Here is a 24,506-nt window from a genome sequence, read left to right as displayed (position 1 = left end):
ATCCTGTTTGTCTGTCTTGCCTGTTTAGATTGTAAGCTCTTTCGAGCAGGGACTGTTTTCTTACTCTTTGCGACTCTGTACAGCGCTGCGTGCGTCTGGTAGCGCTATAGAAATAATTAATAGTAGTAGTAGTAGTGTAGAGGTAAAGCGTCCACCCCTCTCTGAGTATTTCAGAATTCCCATTCAGCTCTATATCTTTTTGACTTTCAAGTATGCTCCTCTGGAATATCCTGTCATTTTCTGTTAGAGAATTATACAACTGGTTATGTGCCACATTCTTTACCGCTTTATGAAAATTTCCTAGTATTTGGTCGTATCTTTGTTGCTATTAGCAATCATTGTTTTAATGTTTGGCTCCACTGTCCTGCAAAGTAATTTGATCCTTATCTAGAAACATAATTGATTACATATGTGGCAAGCCACTTAATCCAATTCAAAGAGAATTGTGGAGTCTGATGTTACTGACACAGGCTTTATTAAAACAAGAAAGTAATCCACAATCTTAAAAGAATAAAGTTCATCCACAACTTTAGTGAATTGAAAAGGAACTTTATTCCTTTAAGATTGTGGATTACTGTCTTGTTTTAATAAAGCCTGTGTCAGTAACATCAGACTCCACAGTTTTCTTTGTATTGGCCTTTCACCCTTCTGTGGATTCACTGGGGTCAATTTTTCGGTTACTCTTGAAGCCACTTAATCTCCATTGCCTCTGCTAAAACATAAGTACCTGTATATATGTACATGGCTTTGAAGTCCCGTTCCCTTTATTTAAAAAAAAAAAAAAAGTCACACTATTACACACAACATATTTATTTTTCTATGAGCTATATCCACCAGGGAGGAAAGGCCTGAACTGGACCAGGAGGGTGGGGTCAGGGTTAGCATCTTTTCCTTCAGACTGGATTTTAATGACTCAGTGGAAAGCACGTCAAGCCAGAATGTGTCAGCAGGCAGGACGACAACCATTTCCTCCCTGAAATGAATTTGCTCATCTCTGACTCTTCCCCTGTGAAGAATGAAGGCACCGCTGGAGAAGTTTAGAACGTAGAGCATGTCCCGTAGCAGAAACAAAGATGTGACATCAGTGTCTGAATGTAACCTACCCCTAAACAATACTGATTGTAGAGTTTAGTTATCAACCTGACAGAAGACTTCCCTGAAAATTTTCGCCTGCAGCTTCCTTCATGTGCAATTTGCTTCTTAAAGAAACTAGGCCATTGTCTGTTGTTGCGCAGCCGGTACCGGGTCCGGAGGCAGGTACCCTGGCTGAGCGCAATCGCTGATCATGGCGTGCCCTCAAAAGTTGAAAGCCCTGCTGGGAAAGTAATGTTCTGGGAAAATAATAGTCAGAATGGCAAAAGTTCCCAAACACAATAAGGCCACAGTCCAGCCACTGTGAAAATAAAATAGGCTTTATTTGTGTACTCAGCCAATGTCCAAAACATATAACAACAAAAGTTAGAATTAGTCTAGTGGCCTGGCTCCTTCCATTCCCTGTAAATCAAGGTTTCACAGTCTCTACTTGCAGGTGACTACAAAAGTATCCAACATAAAGACAAAAAAAACCCCTCCAAACAGCTCACCTGTTCTGGCTAGTAGCCCTGCAGCCCTTCTGGCTGCCGGATCAGCACATGGCTGGCCACACCTCTTGCCTCAGGGTAAGTCCAGGAATTTACCTTGCTGGCTTTTTCCAAGTTAAAAAAAAACCATCCAAAATTGGTAAGTATTCCACAGTCTATTTACTCACAAACGTTTCCCTACAAGACTCACTATGCCTGCCAAAATGTATTCAAGCTTCCCCTACCAACCCTAGTAAGTTGGTGGGGGTAGGGAATTGCTGAATCCACTATCAAAACAGCCTTGTAGGCCCCGCAATCCCAACCCTTTGGATCTTGTGTGAATTCTGCCCCACAATCCCCACTGTAGCAATCAGTGGCTGGAAATTTCAAAAACAGGGGAGAAAACCCCCCATTACAAAGTCCTCTTCAGGCAGGGCAGTTTTCCCCCTCAATTGTCTTTTAAATGCCCTAAACAGCCAGCAAACACACAGTTCCTTCTTTGAAAAACACAGTGCAGTTGAAAGCTTTTCCAGCCAAAAGAAATAAAAGGAAAAATTTAACTCTCATCCATCCGGTCACAAACTGATTGCAGTGTAATGTCCATAGCTTCCTCTGGCCTCAAGCAGTCTGGCTGGTTTACAGGCAAAGATTCCTCCCAATCTTGCATTTCAACTTCATTCTCTTGCCTAACCTCTGGGGGCACTTAGACATGGGTCTGTTTCCTCTGCTTGCTCAGCCCTATCTCTCCCTGGCTTGCACTGCTCAAACTGCCTTTCTCTGTGGGAGCCACGCCCAAGCCTGTGTGGGGGATGGGCAGGCTTCAGCTTTCCCTGGGCTTTCTCCTGCTCTGCAATTAGTCTCAGCAGGGGTGTCAAACTCCCTCCTCAAGGGGCCGCAATCCAGTTGGGTTTTCAGGATTTCCCCAATGAATATGCATGAGATCTATTAGCATACAATGAAAGCAGTGCATGCAAATAGATCTCTTGCATATTCATTGGGGAAATCCTGAAAACTCGACTGGATTGCGGCCCTTGAGGGACTTTGAGACCCCTGGGCTAGAGCCTGTTTCTTAGACTGTGTCCTACCAGTGACTAGCCTAGGTTTAAAGGAGTTTTGTCCTCATAATGTCCTGAATCCTCCCAGGGCTCCTGATCTTGGGAAACCTCCCCAGAATCAGAGTCCTGATCCCTGCTAGTTGGAGAGCTGCTGCACTGATCAGCTCTCTTCAGCTTCAGGGCTAAGTTCCTATGCTTTCTAGCTGGAACAGGGCTAGCTGTAGTGCTGGGCTTGTGACACCGTGTAACCTCCTTTTCTCTCATGGTGGAGCACACTCCAGGTAGAAGTTAAGGCAAGAGGATCTACCTTGAGAAGCTGCAACAACTATGACATAGATTCAAGAAACTGTGTCAAAATTTAGGCACTGGGACGATGCACGCTAAGCACAAAGACCCCTGATTCTATAAATGGCGTGAGACACGCAGCACATAGCGCATGTTAATCATAAGTTAGGTGCCATTTATAGAATCAACGTGATCTTTGCGACCCTGTCGGCTCGCACACTGAGTCACTTCTGGGTGCCACGCATAGGGAGTGATGTCAGAGGGAGAGCCGACGGGGTTGCGAGGAGCACATTGCTGACCACCGTAAGCAGGGATCTCAAAGTCCCTCCTTGAGGGCCGCAATCCAGTCGGGTTTTCAGGATTTCCCCAATGAATATGTATGAGATCTGGAGGGACATTGAGATCCCTGGCCGTGAGCAACAACTTCATCTAGAGGTACAAGGGCAGGCGAATCGGGGAAGGAGTAGGGGAGGGAGGGGGAGGTGTGCCACCACCCCGGGGCCTCTCACTCTCCCTACGCCATTGACTATGGCCTTTGTTATTTTCTTAAGATTTGATGGCTATTTGAGTTTGTATTTCTAATTTTTTATTGGTAATTGAATCTGTGCCATGTTTTGAGATGATTAATAGGTCCTGTATATAATAGAGAAATGCAGTCCTTTGAAAAAACATAAGAAGTGTCACTGGCATATTCTACATCTTTTCATGTAATTTTCTAAACAGAATGATAGAAACCCCCCAGAAATTTCTGTTTGCATTGTATTATGGACAGCATGCACTATTCCATTTTGAGCCAATCAAATACATCGGGAGGGGGAAGCCCCATCATTTGCAGCACACGGCTCTGTACGCAGGAGGGAGTGAGCTTCCCTCCTGCCATTTGCTCTTCCGAAGGTATGGGAGGGGGTTCTGGGGATATGGGAGGGGGTCCAGGAATGGGGGGAGCAGAGATATTAGGGGATGTTGAAGGAGGTACGGGATGTCAGAAGGATGTGAGGCGGATGTGGGGGATGTCAGGGATGTCAGCAGGATGTCAGGGGGAGGGGTGTAAGGGTCTATGGCTCAACTGATCCTGACGGGGGACATCCCCATCAGCTGAGCCGCCAGGAATCCCTGAAATCGGCTCAACTGATGGGGATTCCTTCTGATGCAATCAGACAATGTAGTTGGTGGGTACGTCTACAAGACTAGCTTTTGTACGTTTTTCGCGTGGACATTGTTATTTTTGAAAATGGGCAAAAAAGTAGACGTTCTAAGGACCAAAACTTAGACCTAGCTCATTTTCCAAAATAAAAGATAGACATTTGGCAGCTTTGAAAGTGGACATTTTCCTACTGGGTTTGTGGACGTCTTGCACAAAACGTCCAGCCTCAAACTTAGGCACAGTTTTGATTATGGCCCTCTCTGTGTCTACTTAATGCCTCCACACTATTTGCAACCAAGCACAGTTGTGCCAAAGCACGGAGTAAAACTTTTCAGTTTAGTGCTAGCTCATCGTATGCCTTCTCACTTAAATTGTTGCCAAGGAAAAGATAAGTGCTGCTTGCTTTTGTTTATTTTTTGTTTTGAATTACCCGTTAAGTCACATACTGGGGTTGATTTGCCTATGATAGAAGTACGGAGGGGAGAGAGTGAGCAACTTAAGGTCCCATTAGACCCTCCCATTAGTTCTTTGATTAGAGAACTTGAAAAATTTAAAACTTAAAACTTTTCTCTTTAAAGATGCCTTTACTTTCTAGTACCAGCTTCCGTTTCTCAAACGTTTAATTCTTGTGAAGCCTTGAAACATCTAACGCTTCTTCTGAAGCGATCCCCATCCTAATGTTTTGCCACTCCCCATTTATCTTCCTTTTTTAAATTAATTTTACTTTGATGTATTTAAACAACCTTTCCCTCCCCAACATCCCTTTTGTTCCATGTACGTCAATGTGAATTCATCTAGTATTTTTAATATTTGATAAAATATTGCTTTTATTTACCTATTTTAATTGTTTCGACAACCTTGTTAAATTATACACCATTAGACACTTGTTTTGATAGACGGTATATAAAAAATAAAGAAACTTGAAACTCCCTTTCATAGCTCCAGAGAGAAGTTTGCCCTGCAGCTTGAGGCATTTTCCCTCATGATTGATGTTTATGGGGAATTCAATCTACAGTTTAAATGTCTGATGATATTAGGGGTTGGACATTTGAGTGCATAAGTTCCCAGCACAAGTATTTTACTGGAGTTTTTGGAAAGTTGTTTATATATTTTCTCTCCAGTTCCTCCTTTGATTGTTTTGTTATACAATGATCAAATTGACCTGCATGGCCTCCAATAAAAAAATGGTGGGAATGACGCTTCTTGATGTGGCTTAGTTGTGGGCTTGCAAACTCACAGAGAACACACTTGTGTAATATCTAACTAGTTCCACAGCAAGTCCTCAAACACCCAAGGCACTACTCCAACATTCTTTCGTGCCCTTACAGGGGTGATGTGTTCATCTTTAGTCTTTTTAGGCATACATATACAAAGATTGATATTAATTCTTGGTGGCAGGCTCAAAACTAATAGTGTGTTTATAATTTATTAAGGAAGAGCACTTAACTTATGCCCGACCGTTTCACTTTACAGTTTCCTCAGGGGCTGTGCCACTTCAAATTTAGTTTTGGGCTTGCCATGTATTAAAATTCTGCACTATAGCATGTTAACAGTATCATAGTAAGGGGTGGCAGGAGGTGGACTGCCTCGGACGCCATCTTTGTGGGGGTGCCAGTACCTCTCTGCCCCCCCCCCATACCTCTTTGGCTCTTCACCAGTGCAAGCAGCATCTCCAATCTGCTGCTCACACTGGCCTTGGCTCTCCTTCTGATATCACTTCCTGGTTGCAGGACCAGGAAGTGACATCAGAGGAAGAGCTGAGGCCAGATCCTGGATAAGTGGACATTTGGTGGGTGGGGAAATCAGGGGAGGGGCAGGGAGGAGAGGAATTGGAAACCCCTTCCTTAATTTCTGCCCTGAGTCCCAGCATGTCTAACACCGGCCCTGGCTAATGTAGAACTCTTCCCCTTCATAGTAGGCGATTTAAGTTAGTTAGCATCCCTGTTTCTGTCATCCATTGCTATACGTGATCTAATTTGTCACAGCTGCAGAGGCACCCGAGCTAAAAACATCCAGCTGTGCACAAGCAGCAGAAGAAATGGTGTTCATCCACATGGGGTGAGGACTTCTGAACTCAGTGGAGAAGGATGAATCTCCTAATTGGGGTTCATGGCAGGTTACATTATGTTGAGCTTTCATAGCCCACTTTATCCCATGAAAAGGGTTCAGAGTGAGTTAAGAGATCAATAATTTAACCAAAACTGAGATACCGGTAACAATAAAAAAAATTACAAAAACCATACTGTAACAATATGTACCAAAAAAAAAAAAGTCTTCAGTCATTTATGAAATTGCAAATAAGAGACTAATTCAATTTCCTGCAGTAATGAATTCCAAATTTTTGCTGATTGAAAAAGAAGAGAGTTATCATTAAACTTTTAAATCTTAAACTTTTTGCTGGAGAAAAGCCAAAAGAAAGACAGTTCACACTACAGCAAGAAGAACATAAGAGTTGCCATAGTGGGACCAGACCGAAGGTTCCATCAAGCAAAGTATCCTGTTTCCAGCAGTGGCCAACCCAGGTCCCAAGTACCTAGCTAGATCCCAAGTAGTATAACAGATGGTATGCTGCTTATCCTAGGAATAAGCAGTGAACCAAAACTTAACAAACACTACGAAGATAAACTTGCAGAGGAGTATCCCCTTAATTTTTTTTTTTTAATCAAACAACAGCAAATGAGAAATGAGCCTGCACAACCAACGAAGGAAGCCGCACAAGTAGAGGAGACACATGATTAGATGTCATCTTCCTGAATACGAGGGGCTGTCGAAAAGTTCTCAGTCCAACCAACAAAGTTGGGGCAGAGCTATGCACCTAGTCCAGTGATTTTCCACTTTTTTCATTCCTTATTTTTCCGAAGGAATGAAAAAGAAAAATGGAAGGGATGGGGATGGGAGGGTTTCTATTTAATAATAATTGTTTTGATATTAGGTGTATTACATAATATTCAAGATATTATAGAATATAAATATGTAATGAAATGTTATATTTAATGTGTTATATGAGAGTTAATCAAGTGTGTATTTATAAGTTCATATGATTTTATCTAATACACTTGTTGTAATATGCAAAAATGAATAAAGAATTTAAACAAAAATAGAAAATCACTGGACTAAGTGTTTAAAGCCCTTAAGACTGGCCTAACTTTGTTGGTTGGGCTGAGGTCTTTTCAGCGGCCCCTCGTAACAGTGGTGCAGCTGTATTACATAAGAGCATAAGAGTTGTCATACTAGGATAGACCAAAGGTCCATGAAACCCAGTATCCTGTTTCCAACAGTGGCCAATCCAAGTCACAAGTACCCACCAAGATTCTAAGGCCCCCCTTTTATCAAGTAACATTAGGGTTAGGGTTATATCGTCGGCTGCTGCGGTAAATACTCCGTTGCTCATAGAATTCCTATGATAAAAACAAACCTAACGCAATGTGATAAAAGGGGGCCTAAAAGAGTAAAACAGATTACAGTGGTACCTCGGTTTACAAAACATTTGCAAAATCGGCACCTCGGAAACCGAGCGTGGCTCGATTTACGAGCGCCTCCCCCCCCCCGCGATCCTGACACTATCCGGCACCCCCCCCGGCCGCGATTGGGCACCTCCCCCCACCGTGATTTGGCACCCCCCCCCGCCGCTTCTTACCATCATCTGGGCACCAGCATCGGCATGTCCTGTGCGTTGGTGCCGGTGCTCGAAGATCGGCCTCCTCTTCTTGCTAGGCCATGAGCATCTGCGCATGCTCGAGGCCTGCGAGTTCATGTTCTCTCCGAGTAACTCAATTTCATGCCCTCTAGTCCTAGGGCTCCTTTTACTAAGCCGCGCTAGCGATTTTAGCGTGCGCGCTAGACGCTAACGCCAGCATTGAGCTGGCACTAGTTCTTGGCGGGTAGTGCGGGGTTGGCACGTGCGGCAATGCAGCGCATGCTAAAAAAACGCTAGCGCACCTTAGTAAAAAGGAGCCCCCTAGTATTTTTGGAAAGAGTAAACAAGTGACTCACTTCTACGTGTTACGCTCCACTCCGTATTTTATAGACATCTATCATATCTCCCCTGAGCCGTCTCTTCTCCAAGTTGAAGAATCCTAACAGCTTCGGCCTTTCCTCATAGGGAAGTCCTACCATCCCCTTCTCTGTACCTTTTCTAATTCCACTATATTTTTTGAGATTTGGTGACCAGAATTGCACACTCTATTTGAGGTGCAGTTTCACTATGGACTGATACAAAAGCATTATAACATGTTGTAATAGCTGAACAATTTGTGGCCAGAAAAGTCAACATATATTGTAACCTAGCATGAGAAGGATTAATGGGGGCCAAAGATAACTCAGATATCATGAAAAAAATCAACAACTGAATTAGGCATCAGCCTATGCTGTATCTTACATCATACCATCGGACATTTAAGCATCAATTTAAATTGAAAGTGTTACTATATATAGAAGGATTAATGTTGGGCCACTGCTTGGACTCATGGGTCTTGCTCCCTAGCTGGCAAGCCAAGATGGGAAGAATGCAGCAGGAACACTGAACTTGCAGTATAGCTTTGGTGCATCCTAGAATTTTCTGAGCAAATTGAATTAATAAATCTGTGGTCTGTTATTCCCATACCCACCTTTGTTTTTGGTTATTACCGTACAAGGTGTAGAGTGGGAGGGTGGTGCAGAGTGCCTATGTTATTACAAACAGGTATAACACCTTTCAAAGGACATTTTATTGTAGGGCTTGGAAAGGATATGCTGGGTAAGCCTCTAACAATTATAGCAAGCTCCCACTTATCTGTGTTTGTGTTTTCCATGAAGGCAAGTTGCACCAAAATTAAACCCACTTTAGTAAAAAGCCCCCTTAGAGTGGTTATTCTTAAGTGAGCAAGAACACAGAAGAAATACATACCCAGAATGATTTCCTAACACGCAACAAAACAAAAATTCAGAAGGGATAAGAAAAATGAAACAGAATCAAATTTTTTTTTCAACACGTACTCAGAGGTGGCTTCTTTTCCTCTTCTTCTCAGTAAAGAGAAAGAAGGGAGGAGGAGGAGGAGGGAGGTTCTAGTTTTAGGAAAACTTATTCCCCTCCTCTTTTTTTTTTTTTTTTTTTTAAGAACAAATGGTATATTCATCATTTGCAATCCGCCACCAGAGAAACCCCCCAGGGAAATGAGTGCAGAGTCCGACTATAAGACGATCTCCTGCAAACCCCCCCAGAAGACCTCCAGCTGTGAATAGCAACCTGCCGGCTCCTGTCATCGGATATGAGAAGAGCTTTCTGCTTCTTGCTGGGACTGCTGCTGGCTGATCGAGGCTTCAGCCAGCGAGCGAACGAGAGGTAACTGCAGCCCTTGTCGAGCCCTGGAGAGAGGGCTGTCGCGCGCCTTGTCCCGTCCCCGTCCCTGCTCGTCTTTTGTCTGGAGCCCGGGACTTGGGTCTCGCCGCACGTGGCTCATTCAGCGACAGAATCCGATTCTTTTCCTGGCGCGAGAAACTTGCCGCGTCTTTTCTACCATCCTATTCTGCATTTTCTTCTCTTAAAACTTTCTCTTTTTTTTTGCTATCTGACTAGAAGGAATTATAGCTCTCACAAGCACAGCAAGTAAAAAAAAAAAAAAGTCATAATTCACCTCAGCAGAAAGTGGCCTTATTTCCTCTCCTGAAACTTTTTTTTAGGGGGGGGGATGGGGGGAGGCGCAGAACTAGATTAAAGAGGCCCTGCAGCATCTTGAGATCTGAATGAGATTTTGAATTGTTTTAACGACTTAAATTCTGGCTTCTGGCGGAAGGGGAAAGAGGGGTAAAGTGATGGCGCCCTTTACCCGCCACCCTGCAGCATTAGGATTTTAATCGATTATCTACATTAAATGAAACTATTTCCGTGAGAAGCTTTGAGCTGAGTTGAAGCTAAAGAGAAGGCGAATCCATGGAGCAAATTCTGAATTTATCTATTTGGTTTTAAAGGGACAGTACTAGCTGGATTCTTCAAGCTGGCAAGTGGTCATTTGTGGTTCTGGTGTTTCTTCTTATGATCTCTTTCTAAACACCCCCCCCCCCCCCCACCTAACGTATGTTTACATAGGGAGCTACGTATAGTTATAGTCCCTTCGTTGCCACTAAGGGCTTCTTTTGCTAAGCTGCGCTAAGCACGCCTACAATGCCGCGCGCACTAGACGCTAACACCTCCATAGAGCTGGCGTAAGTTTTTCCGTGTAGCGCGTGGGTTAGCGCGCGCTAAAAACGCTACCGCAGCTTAGTAAAAGGAGCCCTAAGTTTTACTAAATCTGGGTGTTTCTGTGCTGATCTTGCCAGGAGGATTCCCCTGCAAACATTATAATACCAGCAGCTGAACAGTGAACTCAAGAAAGGAGCATTGAAAACATAATAGACTGTAATTTAATTATTTTATATAGTTTATGAATACATTATTTTCTTTTGCAAAACTTGCACCAGAGGTTGTGTACAATATAAGAGAGTTACGTCTTACGTTTTAAAACTCTTTTCTTGAGTTACTTTCTTGATTTAATAACGTTCATAAAATCCATTGTTAGAAGAGGCGCTTTTAGCACCTATAAAACACACGTGGTTCCGAAATGTAATAAAGTTAATATTTTATACCAAACTTTGCAGCTTTAATATGAGCAATTTGTTCACACAGTCCGTTTTTCTACCTTCCACAGACCACAAACAAAACTTTTAAAAAATTTGGCGTCCACTTCTGTTGTTATAGGTCTGGAAGACTATAGCAGTGATTCTTAACCTTTTTTGAGTCATGGACCCCTTTAAGAATCTGATGAAAGCTATGGACCCCCCTCCCCAGAAATATGTACACAAACATGACTTTTCATGCAATTAATATACCCCCCTCCTTTATAAAAGTGTAGCATGGTTTTTAGCCCCGGCCACAGCAGTTACAGTTCCAACACTCATAGGAATTCTATGAATGTCAGAGCTGTTACCACTGTGGCTGCGCTAAAAACCTGCTTCGGTTTTGCAAAAGGGGATAATGTACTTTATTTATCGAGATTTGTCTTATACATATATGACATACACAAAGTATATTAAACTTTAAAGTAAACCCTAGGGGGGTCCACCGACCCCAGGTTAAGAACCCCTGCTGTAAAGCATCTACAGAAGTGTCTGCATGGAAAGTCAACCCCCCTTCCCCACTTTTACAAAACCACAGAAGCGGTTTTTAGGACAGGTCGGTGCGCTGAATGCTCTGCAGTGCTCCCGACGCACTTAGTATTGAGAGCAGCGCAGAGCATTCAGCGTGCCGGCCTGCGCTAAAAACCACTTCCATGGTTTTGTAAAAGAGGGGGGGGGGGGGAGAATGAATAAAGAGTTTTAGTTTTATTGTAAATTTTATAGCAAGAGGATAGCTTTATATTTTTTTTTTATTCTATCCGATAAAAAAAATAAATTCATAATAAGCTGTTCCTTAACAGGGCATCATAGTGCACTATACATTTTGTTATTCAACAAAATTCTGCTTCTTGTTCTTCCTCCACCCCAGGCATGCTTTTCCATGTGGAGGGAATCTCTCTGGAGAAAGTGGATTAATTGGGAATGAAGGCTTCCGTGGTGTCTATCCTCCCAACAGCAGATGCACTTGGAGAATCACGGTAAGACTCGATCGCAAAGTGCCTTTTAGTCCTTTTGATGCAAAATTACTTTAGCCAGAGGCAACCTTTGCTGCTAATGTGAATTGTTATCATTTATAGAACCGTGCATACCGGCAATCTTAAATTAGCCTCTACGAGGGAAGATACTGTTCCTAGCAGACAGTTTAATAACAGTCCCCAGCATGTATGAGACAGAAGGACCTTAAGATAAATGCAAGCCCTGTAAATATTCTTCAAGTATTTTCATTTATTGATTCACATAAATGTATCTCGTTTTAAGGCACTAGTATTCAGGAAAGAGAGCTGGGTGTTTGCAGAGCTGTGTAGCAAAGCAGGGAAGAAGTAGTACTTTGATCTGGGATTTAACAATTAGTAAGAGCGCGCAGGACGTCAGCACTAAACTATAAACCTGCCCTGTAACACCCTAATCCCGCCCCAGGCCCGCCCTAGCCCCCGCCCCCCACTGTATCATGGTTATCTGACAGAGTGGGGACAGAATCTGTCAGACCCCTCAGCTCTTCAGGTGAGCTGGATGGGGGCCGACAGCGCGACGGGGTCGACTTGGGACAGCATCTGTTGGACTCCTCGGCTCTTCAGGCGAGATGGGTGCAGGCTGACTCAGCGCGATGGGGGTCGACTCGGGACTCGGCATCTGTCAGACTCCTCGCGAGCTGCCTGTTCAGGTGAGCTGGGTGGGGGCCGACTCAGCATGATGGAACAGTCCACTTTTAAAGGACCACAATGAAACAGCTGCAATTAAGGGCTCCTTTTACTAAGATGCGCTAGGGCTTTAAAGCGCGGAATAGCACACGGCGCTAGACCTTAATGCCAACATTGAGCTGGCGTTAGTTCTAGAAGCGTAGCGTGCACTAATTTCCTATGTGCGCTAAAAACGCTAGCGCACCTTAGTAAAAGGAGCCCTAAATGTCCCAAACTGGCTGTGATGAAAGGGCCACGCTGAATCGTCCCATTCCGAATAGTTTGTTCCTTCCTCCTGTCAGCGTACTCATTCTAAATCTACATGGCTATCTACTTTCTTTAGCTTGGAACTTGCTGCCCTCCGTTTATGAGCTGAATCTAATTATGTTCATTTTAAAGCTGGATTTAAAATGTTCTTCTTCTTTTTAGCTATGGTACTACCAGCATCAAGCACAAATTTAGTTATTTAGTTAAAACATTTCTAACCCACCTAGACCTAAGCAGTTTACAATAATACAAACATAATCTTCATGTAACCCATATGCGAATGAGTAAAGAAACATATCTGAAGCATCTTCAATGAAGATCCCAGGTCAATCAATATTTATTTATTTATTTTAAAAAAATATCAGCATTCTGGATATTTGGGAGCCATTGACAAAATATTGCAAAGAGTGATTATGGGTTTTGCCCCTTGATTATGCACGTCCAGAGTGGGTGGATGGGAGGGGAGGTTAGAAAGTATTTTTAATCTTTAATTTGAGTGCAATTTTTGAATATGAAGATGGAGTGTGATATATATATTTGTCATAGATTACAATTTTGATTGAATTTAGGTGCTATTATAATGTAATATGATTGTATAATATGTTTGCACTTGTTTTGGCCTTCAAAATGAATAAAGATATTAAAAAAAAATAAATAAAAATATCAGCATTTAGTGGTTACCATTTCTTTCTTTTCTCCCTCTATATTTCTTTCTCATTTAATTTAATTTTTAATGCTTGGGTAGGGGGATTCTTGCTGGGGGTCAGTGGTTGGTTCGTTGCATATTCAGGAACTATTTGGAGGGGAGAGCTATAAGAATCAAGTCCCTTCTGAGTCATGCGGTTAGCTCTGTTACATGACTATCAAGGGCTAGTTAGTTAGGTGCCATCGACTCATGTTCGAGATCTAGTGACTCGATGAATTGCAGATCTAAAATGAGTTCGGTTTGGTGCTAGTCCGGTGGGATCTTCCAGTGTTATCCCTGTGGTTGGTTTCAACATATCCAGCCGGTTCATAGACAACCCCGCGAAAGACAAAGGCGCGTGCCGACAACTGAGCGCAAGATGGAGGCGTGCGCCAAAGAAAATTACAGTTTTTAGGGGATCCGACGGGGGGTTTTGTTGTGGAGCCCCCCCAGTTTACTTAATAGAGATGGCGCCGGCGTTATGGGGGGTTTGGGGGGTTGTAACCTTCCACATTTTACTGTAAACTTAACTTTTTCCCTAAAAACAGGGAAAAAGTGAAGTTTTCAGTAAAATGTAGGGGGGTTACAGCCCCCAAACCCCCACAACGCGGCGCGATCTCTATTAAGTAAAGTGGGGGGGTTCGCCCCCACACGCCCCCCCATCGGAGCCCTAAAAACAGTAATTTTCTGCGGTGCACACCCCCGTGCTGCGCTCAATTGTCTGGGCGCGCCTTTGTCCCGGCGCGCTTTTGACCTGACACCTATCCAGCCATCTGATTGCAGGTCGTCCTCTTTGCCTCGTTCCATCAATCGTCCCATACATAATGTCTAGTCTCTTGATAATTACGGTAGCTCACAGTGGCTCCTGTTACTTTGTCGTGACATCGGGTCATGAGGGAGGGGGATTTCTTTGTATTTTCTCAGTGACAGGATTAGTCTAGTTTTTCACTATTAGTATATGAAGAGGATGTTTTAGTATATTTAGATTTCAATATGTGTCACAATCTAGCATTAAATGTACCAAGTTTTAATGCATGCTTACTTGAGAAACAAGGCAACAATATCAGTTGGGTTCTGTTTATAACTAAATACTTTTAGTTAATTGAAATGGTATATCTCTGGCAAATGAAATGGTGGAAAGATTTGAATCAGCATCTTCTTGATGACTTAACCAGCTGAATAACTCAGTTTCTAAGGCTTGGCCCCTTTTCTTGGATTATGACACATATTATAATGCTAGTTTGTGTAATCGAACTTGTGAATCAGGTCAGTAGCTACCCAGACAGTTCCCACCCATCAACTCCCATCTGGGCCCTGAGTTTGCAGTGACTGGACACAAGCGCGACGGACAAAGCCGCGCCGACAATAGAGAGCAGACAATTGCGCGCAAGACTTCAGTGCGCCGCCGTAAAAGTTTATTTTAAAGGGCTCCGATGGGGGGGGAACCCCCCACTTTACTTAATAGTGTTTGCGCTGCTGTTGGGGGGGTTATGCAGAAAACTTAACTTTTCCCCTAAAAAATAGGAAAAAAGTAGTTTCCTCTATAATGGGGGGTTATAACCCCCCCAAAACTACCCCCAACATCAGCGCAAACACTATTAAGTAAACTATCTCACATCCCCCGTCAGAGCTTTTTAAAATAAACTTTTACAGCGGCGCGCTTGAGTCTGGAATACTGTGTACAATTCTGGAAGCCGCATTATCAAAAAGATGTGCGGAGAATTGAGTCGGTTCAGCGAATGGCTACCAGGATGGTCTCAGGTCTCAAGGATCTCCTGTATGAGGAACGGCTGAGTAAGTTGCAGCTATACTCACTCGAGGAACGCAGAGAGAGGGGAGACATGATCGAGACGTTGAAATATGTCACGGGGCGTATCGAGGTGGAAGAAATATCTCTTTTTTTCTTAAAGGACCCACGGCAACAAGAGGGCATCCGTTGAAAATCAGGGGTGGGAAATTTCATGGCGACACCAGAAAATATTTCTTCACCGAAAGGGTGGTTGATCGCTGGAATAATCTTCCACAACAGGTAATTGAGGCCAGCAGCGTGCCAGATTTTAAGAAAAGATGGGATTAGCATGTGGGATCTCTTCATAGAGGTAGTTAGGGGGGTGGGCCATTAGTGGGCAGACTAGATGGGCTGTGGCCCTTTTCTGCCGTCATTTTCTATGTTTCTAATTGTCTGCTCTCTAATGTCGGCGCAGCTGTGTCCCGCGCGCTTATGACTGTGAACCGAGTTTGCAGTCTCCGAGTATGCAACTCAGCTAATGTTATATCACACCAGATGAATCTGGTGTTCTTCTATGTCCTCACAGGTCGGCAAACTATTATCATAAAAAGGGTTTCCCTTTGAAAATTGGATTCATTACGGAATGGGGCCACTTTTCACTGTATACGTTTAATCCATGCTAGTCCCTATCTTTCCTAACCCTTTCTGTCCCATATCTACCATGCCACATATTCTAATGGCACTTTATCAATAACAATGATGTTCCTTTGCCCCATGTAGGTTCCTGAGGGCAAGGTGGTTGTCCTCTCTTTCCAATTCATGGATTTGGAAAGTGACAGCTTGTGCCGCTATGATTTTGTGGACGTATACAGTGGTCACACCAGCAGAGAGCGCATCGGCAGATTTTGTGGCACTCTCAATCCCGGTGCTGTCGTGTCAAACAGCAATAGAATGCTGGTACAAATGATTTCAGATGCCAACACAGCAGGAAGTGGATTCAGTGCTATCTTTTCTGCAGCAAAGCCAAACGAAAGAGGTACTTTAAATTCAGTTTCAAAAGTTAAATATAAAGAGCGCACACAGTTGGTGTCATTGAAGGCATACAAAAATGAAATATACCTGTTGCTTCAAAGTGAATAGTTATTGTGCATGTATGACAGTATGTGCTGTAAACGTAAATGCCATATTGCTCTTATATATTTAATTTTATCCTTATATACCACCTGCAAGCTATTGAAGTGAAATGCATTCAGGTATAATAAGTATTTCCCTTCCCCCGAGGATTTATCTAATGGGCTGATGCTCAAAACCTAACACTGATGGTAGAGGCAATTGGGCTCTGATTCTCTAAACCAGTGTATCTCAAACTGTGTGCCTCCTGAGATTCCAAGTGTGCCGCGGCACACTGAGGAGGAAGAGAGGTGCCTGTCAGCTGACTTCCCTACACGGTACAGCGCCAGCGCTGAATGATTTGCCAAAGGCCTGCATGTTTCCCCCTTCTCTCTAGCATCCTCCGACTTCCCCCCTGGCCTCCCGGTCTCACCTTTAAAGCTAATTACAGCAGCCTGCAGAGGATCGACGGTAGATAAAATGATTTTATTTTAAATATAATGCTTGAAACGTGTCAGTTTTGAGAATTTATATGTGCTGTGTATATTGTGTGTATATGAAAAATGAATGTTAAAATTGCATTAGAATTAGTAAAGGGGATGGGATCTGGGGCAGAACTTGGGTGGGCCTAGGGAGGTCTGTGGTTGGGGTATTCAGTTGATATTTGTTAGACTTAGGGGGTACTTGGCTTGAAGTAGTTGAGAAACACTGCTGTAGGCAATCAGCTGGCGCCAGTGCCTCTCCTTCTCTCCGGCCCTCTTCCCTGCTGGCACCCCCTACTGGTGTCACAGGGCCCATCTGGAGGGCTTCTGCACATGAGCGGACGTCGACGTCATGATGTCACACGTATGCGTGATGTCATTACGGCAACGTCCGCGCACTTCCGGGTGCTTCAAGCCGTGTCCACTACCTTTAGTGTGCCCCTGCTCAAAAAAATTTGAGAGACACTGCTCTAAACGGTGAAGGCAGCCGCCCTAAAAGCAGCTGCTTTTCGCATGTCTCAGATACTATTCCCTATAGCATGGGAGTTAATAATAATAATAACTTTATTTTGTATACCGCCATACCCAGGGAGTTCTAAGCGGTTCACATCAGTTAGACAAGTTACAAGCAATGAATTTGTTGAAGTCAGCAGGATAAGAATGTACAAGTCAAGAAGTTAGCAGGTTAGGAATGTACAATAAGAAGGAGTAGGTGGAGATTTCAGTACATTGATGGAGGGGATGAGAGAGGTGGAAGAGGGGGCAATTAAGGGTTCTGTCCATGGAATAAGTGAGTTTTGAGTTGTTTTCTGAAGTCGAGGTAGGTGGGTGCATCGAACACAATTTGGGCTAGCCATGAGTTCAGTTTAGCCGCCTGGAAGGCGAAGGTTCTGTCAAGGAACCTTTTGAAATGACATAGTTTTAGGGAGGGGAAGGCGAACAGATGAATTCCGCGGGAATTCTTGATGTTGCAATTTAAATTGAAGTGTGAGTTGAGGTAGCTTGGGGATAAACCAAATACTGTTTTGTAGCAGAAGCAAGCGAACTTGAATAGGACTCTGGATTCAAATGGTAACCAATGTAGTTTTTGGTAAAAGGGGGTGATGTGTTCCCATTTGTTCAAGCCGAATATAAGTCTCCTGATGGTTTTCTTCATGGAGCCCAAGTAAATTATGTTGCAGTAGTCCAGGATACTGAGAATGGAGGATTGTACTAACAGGCGGAATGAGGTGTTGTCAAAGTATTTTTTTAAGGTGCGGAGTTTCCAGAGCACCGAGATGCTTTTCCTAACTGTTAGATCAGTGTGTTTCTCAAGTTTCTCGAGTTCTGAGCATTGGTTCATAAGTTTGGAGATGAAGCAATTGAGGGTTAATCCTCCCCAATTCTACAATTTTGTGTGCCTCTTGTCACACATAGTGTGTTAAATTGCACATGCAGGTTATAAAATACTATAGTCTCCTATACAAAGGCTAACTTTAGAACAAGAAGATCTTTACTTAGTAATATCAGGAATAAAGACTACAGGTCTCAAGTGCCCACGGTCAGTTACCAGAATAAAAGGGAAAGACTCAGATCAATGATAGCCTACATGAATGGCCAATTAACCAAGATTAGTTCTGGTAACTGACCTTGGGCACTTGAGACCTGTAGTCTTTATTCCAGATATTACTAAGTAAAGATCTTCTTGATCTAAAGTTAGCCTTTGTATAGGAGACTATAGTAGATATACTAGAAGAAACGATTGGGGTTATAAAATACTGCCAGTTACACATGTAACTTAATTATTAAATTTGGTGCTATTTGGCGATAATTATCAATATTTGGCTATAATAGGAGCTAATTAGCAATCATGCACATAACTGCACTTAGTTGGTATTCTATAAGCTTAGGCCCAAATTCTATATATGGTGTCCTAAGTTGTACACACAGATCGGTGCGCACTGCCGATTTGCACATGCAACTTGTTTCACCAGCCAATCGGTGCTGATAATTGTCAATTGATGCCTAATCATTGACCCTAATGGGCACTAAGAAGTTACACGCATAACCTTCTAAGCACACTCTTATAAAATGGTGAGCGTTACTTCTAGTGCGCAAATCTCAAAAGGGGGAGTGGCCGGGGGAGGAGCATAGGCGGATCTCGGGCAATCCTAAGTTAGGAGCAGTGTTATAGACTATGCCCAAATCCGCTTACAATATAGATGCAGGTATTTAGGCCTGGCTTTTCTTGTCCTAGATGGGTGTGCCTAAAGATTATGTTGCATACGGTTGCTAAGCGCAACATTTTATAGAATCTCACCAAGTGCTGTTTTGATTGGCTCAGATTTATTAGGCACCATATATAGGATTTGGGAGTTAGGACCTATTTTCTTTAGCATGCAATTGCTAGGGGCAGGGAGGGCCATGGACGAGTCAGGGGAATCCCTTGCACTTATGCACAGGTTATAGGATACGGCAGTTATGCACTTAACTGACTGCTTTTAGGCACAAGCATTTACATCAGCTGTTGAGCTAGCATAAACGCTTGCAGCTAAAATTAGGTCCGTAACCGCAGTCTCACGCTAGTATTTTATAATAGCAGTTACATGCACACCGTAGCGTAGTAAGGGAGGTGGGGGTCTTCCCTGGGCACCATCTGGAAGGAGGGTGCAAGCACCCGTCCTCCTCTCTGCCCTCCCACTGCTGCACGAGCACGCCGTTTCCCTTCCCCCCGTCCTCTGTAACGTTCCTGGTGCGAGCAGCAACCCCCGAGCTGCCGTCGCACAAGCGTTGGCTCTTCCGTTGACGTCACTTCCCGGACCCCAGGAAGTGACATCAGAGGGAGAGCCAATGCAGGCGCGACGGCAGCTCAGGGGTTGCTGCTTGTGCCAGGAACGTTACAGAGGTACGGGAGGAAAGAGAGTGGCGTGTGCAGGGGGGGAAGGAGCATGTGGAGGTGGGAGGGGGACAGAGAAGAGGGTGGGGGAGGGGCACCACCGCCCTGGGCACCTCTCAGTCTTGCTATGCCATAGTAGCATTCATGTTTTGCGCATACACTCTAGATGAGAGTTACCCCCCTAAGTGACTTGCCCGAGATCATAAGGAGTCAAAATGGGACTCAATGTGGGCTTCTTTGCTTATCATCCCACTGCTTTAACCATTAGGCTGCTCCTCTTGGATCTCAATGTGTTTTACAATTAACCTTTTCCTATCGTAATAAATTTTATGTTACGCTGGTTCCAATCGTAATTATTTTAGCAAAGTTTTGTATTATTCACCTTTATCATTTACGGCTATTGTAAACATAATGTAAATAAGTCATAAGTCTGTAAATTCAAATATTTTGTATTTCCTGGCTCTTTATTAGTCCATACAGACTGTTTATCCACTGTCTATGTCATTTTTGGAATGTCCCGTCATCCGGGACACACGATAGGAAAAGGTTAATGTATCTGACATACTTTATTTCTATGTATATATTTTTTGATTCTTTGTCCCAGCCACAGGCTAGAAATGCATCTGTGCTAGAGCCTTTATGATCAGATATATCCTGTAGCTGGGACAAGGAATCAAACACAGCATTACTCTTTCCAAAGTAAACTGGGACAAATGGACCTCCAGTGAGTCTCTAAATATGTCAAGGTTGGAGCTGGCACTGAATCCTACAAGTCTCAAAGGTTGGTTTTTTTTTTCAGGATTCTCAGTTCCAGGTTTCACTGACATTTCTTGTGATCTATGGCAAATTAATTAAGCGTCCGTTATTTCAGGTACAGACTTAGATTATGAGCCCTCTGGGGTTTCTGAATGTAACTTGCAACGAGCTGCTATTGAAAAGGCCTAGGCTAAATGCCAGTCACTGAGGTGAGGAGAGGCCTAGTAGTAGAGCTGCTGCGTCAGCATCCTGAGGTTGCGGAATCGATCCCAGCACTGCTCCTTGTGACTCTGGGCAAGTCACTTACTCCTCCATTGCCCCAGGTCAAAATAAGTACCTTCCTATCTTCTACCACATTTCGTACTACGCAGCCCCACACGGTCAACCAGAAACTGTAATATATTTGCATACCCAAGGATCACTGGCTGTAAATACAAATCCTTTTTGGACAGGTCTTTCATGTTTCAAGCAAGCAAACAGCAGTCCTGGCTGGGTAACTACATCAATGGAGCCAGGCTGACCTATGGCGCCTTTCAGAGAGTAAATAAAATCGTACTGTTTAACAGATTCATCTCCTAAACAGAAGCCACACTAAATTTACATTTTCCTTTGTCTATTTCTTATGTAATATGTTGTACTTTCACTATTTGCATTCTGTAATTCGCTGATTGTCCAGCCCTCTTCGATGTGAACCGCCTAGAAGTCATCTGATTATGGCAATATAGAAGAATAAAGTTATTATTATTATTATTATAAACCGCATTGCATGTGTAACCACAAAAAATGCAGTATACAAGTCCTATCGCCTTTCCCTTCCCTTTTTCCCTCTTTCAATGCCCTCAGGAGCTACCATTTTTGCTATATGTTGAAGCAGACCATAAGCTGCTGAGTCATATATTATTTCCAATTTTTGGTTCCCTTTTACAGGGGATCAGTACTGTGGTGGACGACTGGATAAGCCTTCAGGTTCCTTTAAAACTCCAAATTGGCCAGACCGAGATTATCCTGCAGGAGTCACCTGTTCCTGGCATATTATAGCCCCCCCAAATCAGGTGAGTTTTAACATATAGAGGGGTAACAATGACATCAGACTTTAATTCACTTACAGAATATATCCATGCTGGTAACTATTTATTGGGATGCGTGCCAAAAAAAATTTTCCTCTTTTTATTCAGTTCAATAACACTTGTACGTACAGTATGAAGGAAAATGTGGCATATAGAAAGACTAATTTTACCTAAGATGTAGAAATCATAAATGGGGCATCCAGGTTGGGACATGCTCAGTATCAGCAGTATTTTGGAAACGGCTCTGTGTCGATACTCATAAAGGATCATGAAACATAAGAATAGCAATACTGGATTAGACCAATGGTCCATCTAGCCCAGTATCCTGTTTCCACTGAGGCCAATCCAGGTCACAAGTACCTGGCAGAACTCCAAATAGCAGCAACATTCCATGCTACCGATTTCAGGTCAAGTAATGGCTTCCAATATGTCTGTCTCAATAGCAAAATATGGAGTTTTCCTCCACGAACTTGTCCAGACCTTTTTAAAACCCAACTACGCTAACCAATAATACAATATCCTCTAGTAGGAGAGTTCCAGAGCTTAAAAAATATTTTTTCCTATTTGTTTAAGGATTTGAAATACCACCTTTCTGTGGTACAACCAAAAGGGATTATATTTATTATATGCAAGTATTTTCTTTCTCCCTAATGGACTCACAAATACTTGCAGGATGCACATATATTTGCCAGTTCACTCATATAGCGGAGCACCCTTCTGAGAACTATACATGTGGATAAAATGAATGGCACAAACCCAGCTGCTTCCCGGTAGAAATGTTGGCACTTTCACGAGTAGCTGCCCTATTTCATAAAGCTACATATGTAAACGCTGCCACCAATACTCACTAAACGCTATTACAACATTAATCAAATTCATTCTAACTCGCAACTATTTCCGCTTCAACAATATCTATCTGCAAATCATGGACACTGCTGTGGGCACCAAGATGGCAACACAATAAGCAAACATCTTCATGATAGAACTGGCAGAAACATTTCTGGATACATATCAGACAAAACCCCTAAAAAACATTGATGACGTTTTTTATGATCTGGACTGAGGGAGATGAGACTCCCAAACAATTTTACAATTCTTTCAATACACACCATAAGACATTTCTTAAAAATATCTACAGGAGTCATACCTATAAAGCACCCTCAAGTTCAATCTTCTCTTAAAATTTTTCAGCTGTTCAATCTTTCCTGTAATGAACTTCTGATCTTTAATAACTGCTGAAACAGTCTTTAAGGTTAGCAGTTTCAGTTTGTAATTGTTTAATTTTCTCAGAAATATTCTGCTGAACTTTTTCAACTATTTGAGAGATAATGTTTGAAAACTTACGGTACTTATTATCTAGATTTTTGGGTAATTAAATTCCATGATGATTGCTCAGTTGTAAGTAGATGTAATCTTTTGTAAACCGCATAGATTTGCAAGGATATGCGGTCTAGCAGTTGATTTTTATGTTATGTTTATGTTATAATGTCTACTTATTTACAAGAGTGGCCATATTTTGGGCAGTTTTTCAACCATCAAATCAAGCTTCCTAATAGCTTGCAAAAGGGACTCTATAGTCACCACCCTTATGGGAATTATACTTCCACATTCCCCAATGTTCTTTTCTTCCACCGGTTTCATCAGAGGGTGGATTAAGAACATAAGATTTGCCACTGTTGGGTCAGACCAGTGGTCCGTTGTGCCCAGCAGTCCGCTCACACGGCGGCCCTTAGGTCAACGACCAGTGCCCTATTAGAGTCTAGCCTTACTTGCGTATGTTCTGTTCCAGTAGGAACTTATCCAACATTGTCTTGAATCCCTGAAGGGTGCTTTCCTCTATAAGAGCCTCCAGGAGAGTGTTCCAGACCTCCACCACTGTTTGGGTGAAGAAGAACTTCCTTACGTTTGTACGGAATCTTTTCCCTTCTAACTTTAGCGAGTGCCCTCTTGTTCTCTTCACCTTGGAGAGGGTGAACAATCTCTCTGTCTCTACTAAGTCAATTCCACTGACACCAGGCTCAGTCCTAAGAACTTCCAGTGTGACTGAGCCCTCCGTCCCATTCCTTGATTCTGCCGGACAATGTGGAGGGTTATCCTTGAGATGGACAAGATCATATCATGCCTCTGAAGGTCAGGGGTTCCTCCATCCATCCATTCTGCAGGGCCCCCACCCCGATCTGGAGACCAGTGGCAAAGTGATCCAGAGTTTTCGGAATCAACAGCTGTAAAGGAGATAACTCCATGGCTGGCGGTGGAACAGCCCGCACCGTTTCCTTATGCTAAGTATGCAGTATCTTTTCTTCAACAGCAGAAACCCAAAACCAGAAGGTAATTTATTTAGGAGGTAAATTCACAAGTAGAAAACTCTCTAGAACGCTGCCAAAGGTCCGTCTGCCATCTTAACTCTGCCTCCCCAAGAATCCTCATTTCATTTTTAATTAATATTATGCATTTAAAAATATCATATAAGGTTCCACTCTACTGTCTCCTAAAAATAATCACTGAAGTTCAAAATGTCGAAAAAACAATTCAAACTGATTTCAGTCTAGTAGTAAGGTCGATAGTGAAAAAATTCAATCAGTCAATCTCCCCTTAGGTCAAACTTTAGTAGTAAAATCCATAATCAAAAACATTCCATCAGAATTATACATAAAGCCATGCTAATTCCATAGGGAAAATGAGATGCAGAAACAGAAACAAGAAAGAAAACTTATCTACTTGAAACCAGCATGGAGAGGTGCTATCAAACACTTAAAGATGTCTTCTTGTCTGTTCTAGTGACACCACTGAACACCACCCCACTATAAGCAATGATGCCAAAGAAATTCAGCGATAATTTTTTAGGAGACAATAGAGTGGAATCTTTAATATGATTTTTTAGTTCAAAAATTTTTATTGATTTTAATATACAAGAAGTACAAAAGAGAAATGTTAACAAGGCAAGACACAGACAAGTTGTACAAAGGAAAAAGGAACATGCAATAATATCCATGTAATACAAGTTGTTCCAAGCCTATTTAGAAAAAGAATATCAACATAATTCGTAGCCATAAACATCTAGAATATCCAAAGTACAGAGAGACAGCAGGACTATAATCTGGTAGCAGATCGAGATATGAGCCATGATGTGGGATAATTTCTGTTGTAAATAACCAAGTCCTAGCTCAATGAATGTCATCAACCAAT

At 42.8% G+C, this 24,506-nt stretch overlaps 1 protein-coding gene across 1 annotated transcript in view; it reads left to right on the top strand.

The window, feature by feature from the left end:
* The first annotated feature begins 9,173 nt into the window (after positions 1–9,173).
* Positions 9,174–24,506, top strand: part of PCOLCE2 (procollagen C-endopeptidase enhancer 2) — a 60,582-nt gene continuing 45,249 nt past the window's right edge. The window contains exons 1-4 of the mRNA XM_033957612.1: positions 9,174–9,363; positions 11,542–11,650; positions 15,811–16,066; positions 21,181–21,305. Coding sequence (XP_033813503.1) covers positions 9,290–9,363; positions 11,542–11,650; positions 15,811–16,066; positions 21,181–21,305 — 564 coding nt within the window. The 5' untranslated portion in view covers positions 9,174–9,289. The remainder of the gene's footprint in view (positions 9,364–11,541; positions 11,651–15,810; positions 16,067–21,180; positions 21,306–24,506) is intronic.

This window comes from Geotrypetes seraphini, chromosome 9 (assembly GCF_902459505.1).
Source record: "Geotrypetes seraphini chromosome 9, aGeoSer1.1, whole genome shotgun sequence".
Lineage (NCBI taxonomy): Eukaryota > Metazoa > Chordata > Amphibia > Gymnophiona > Dermophiidae > Geotrypetes > Geotrypetes seraphini.
Note: the sequence above shows the minus strand (reverse complement) of the source record. Positions and strands in the feature narration are given on the sequence as shown.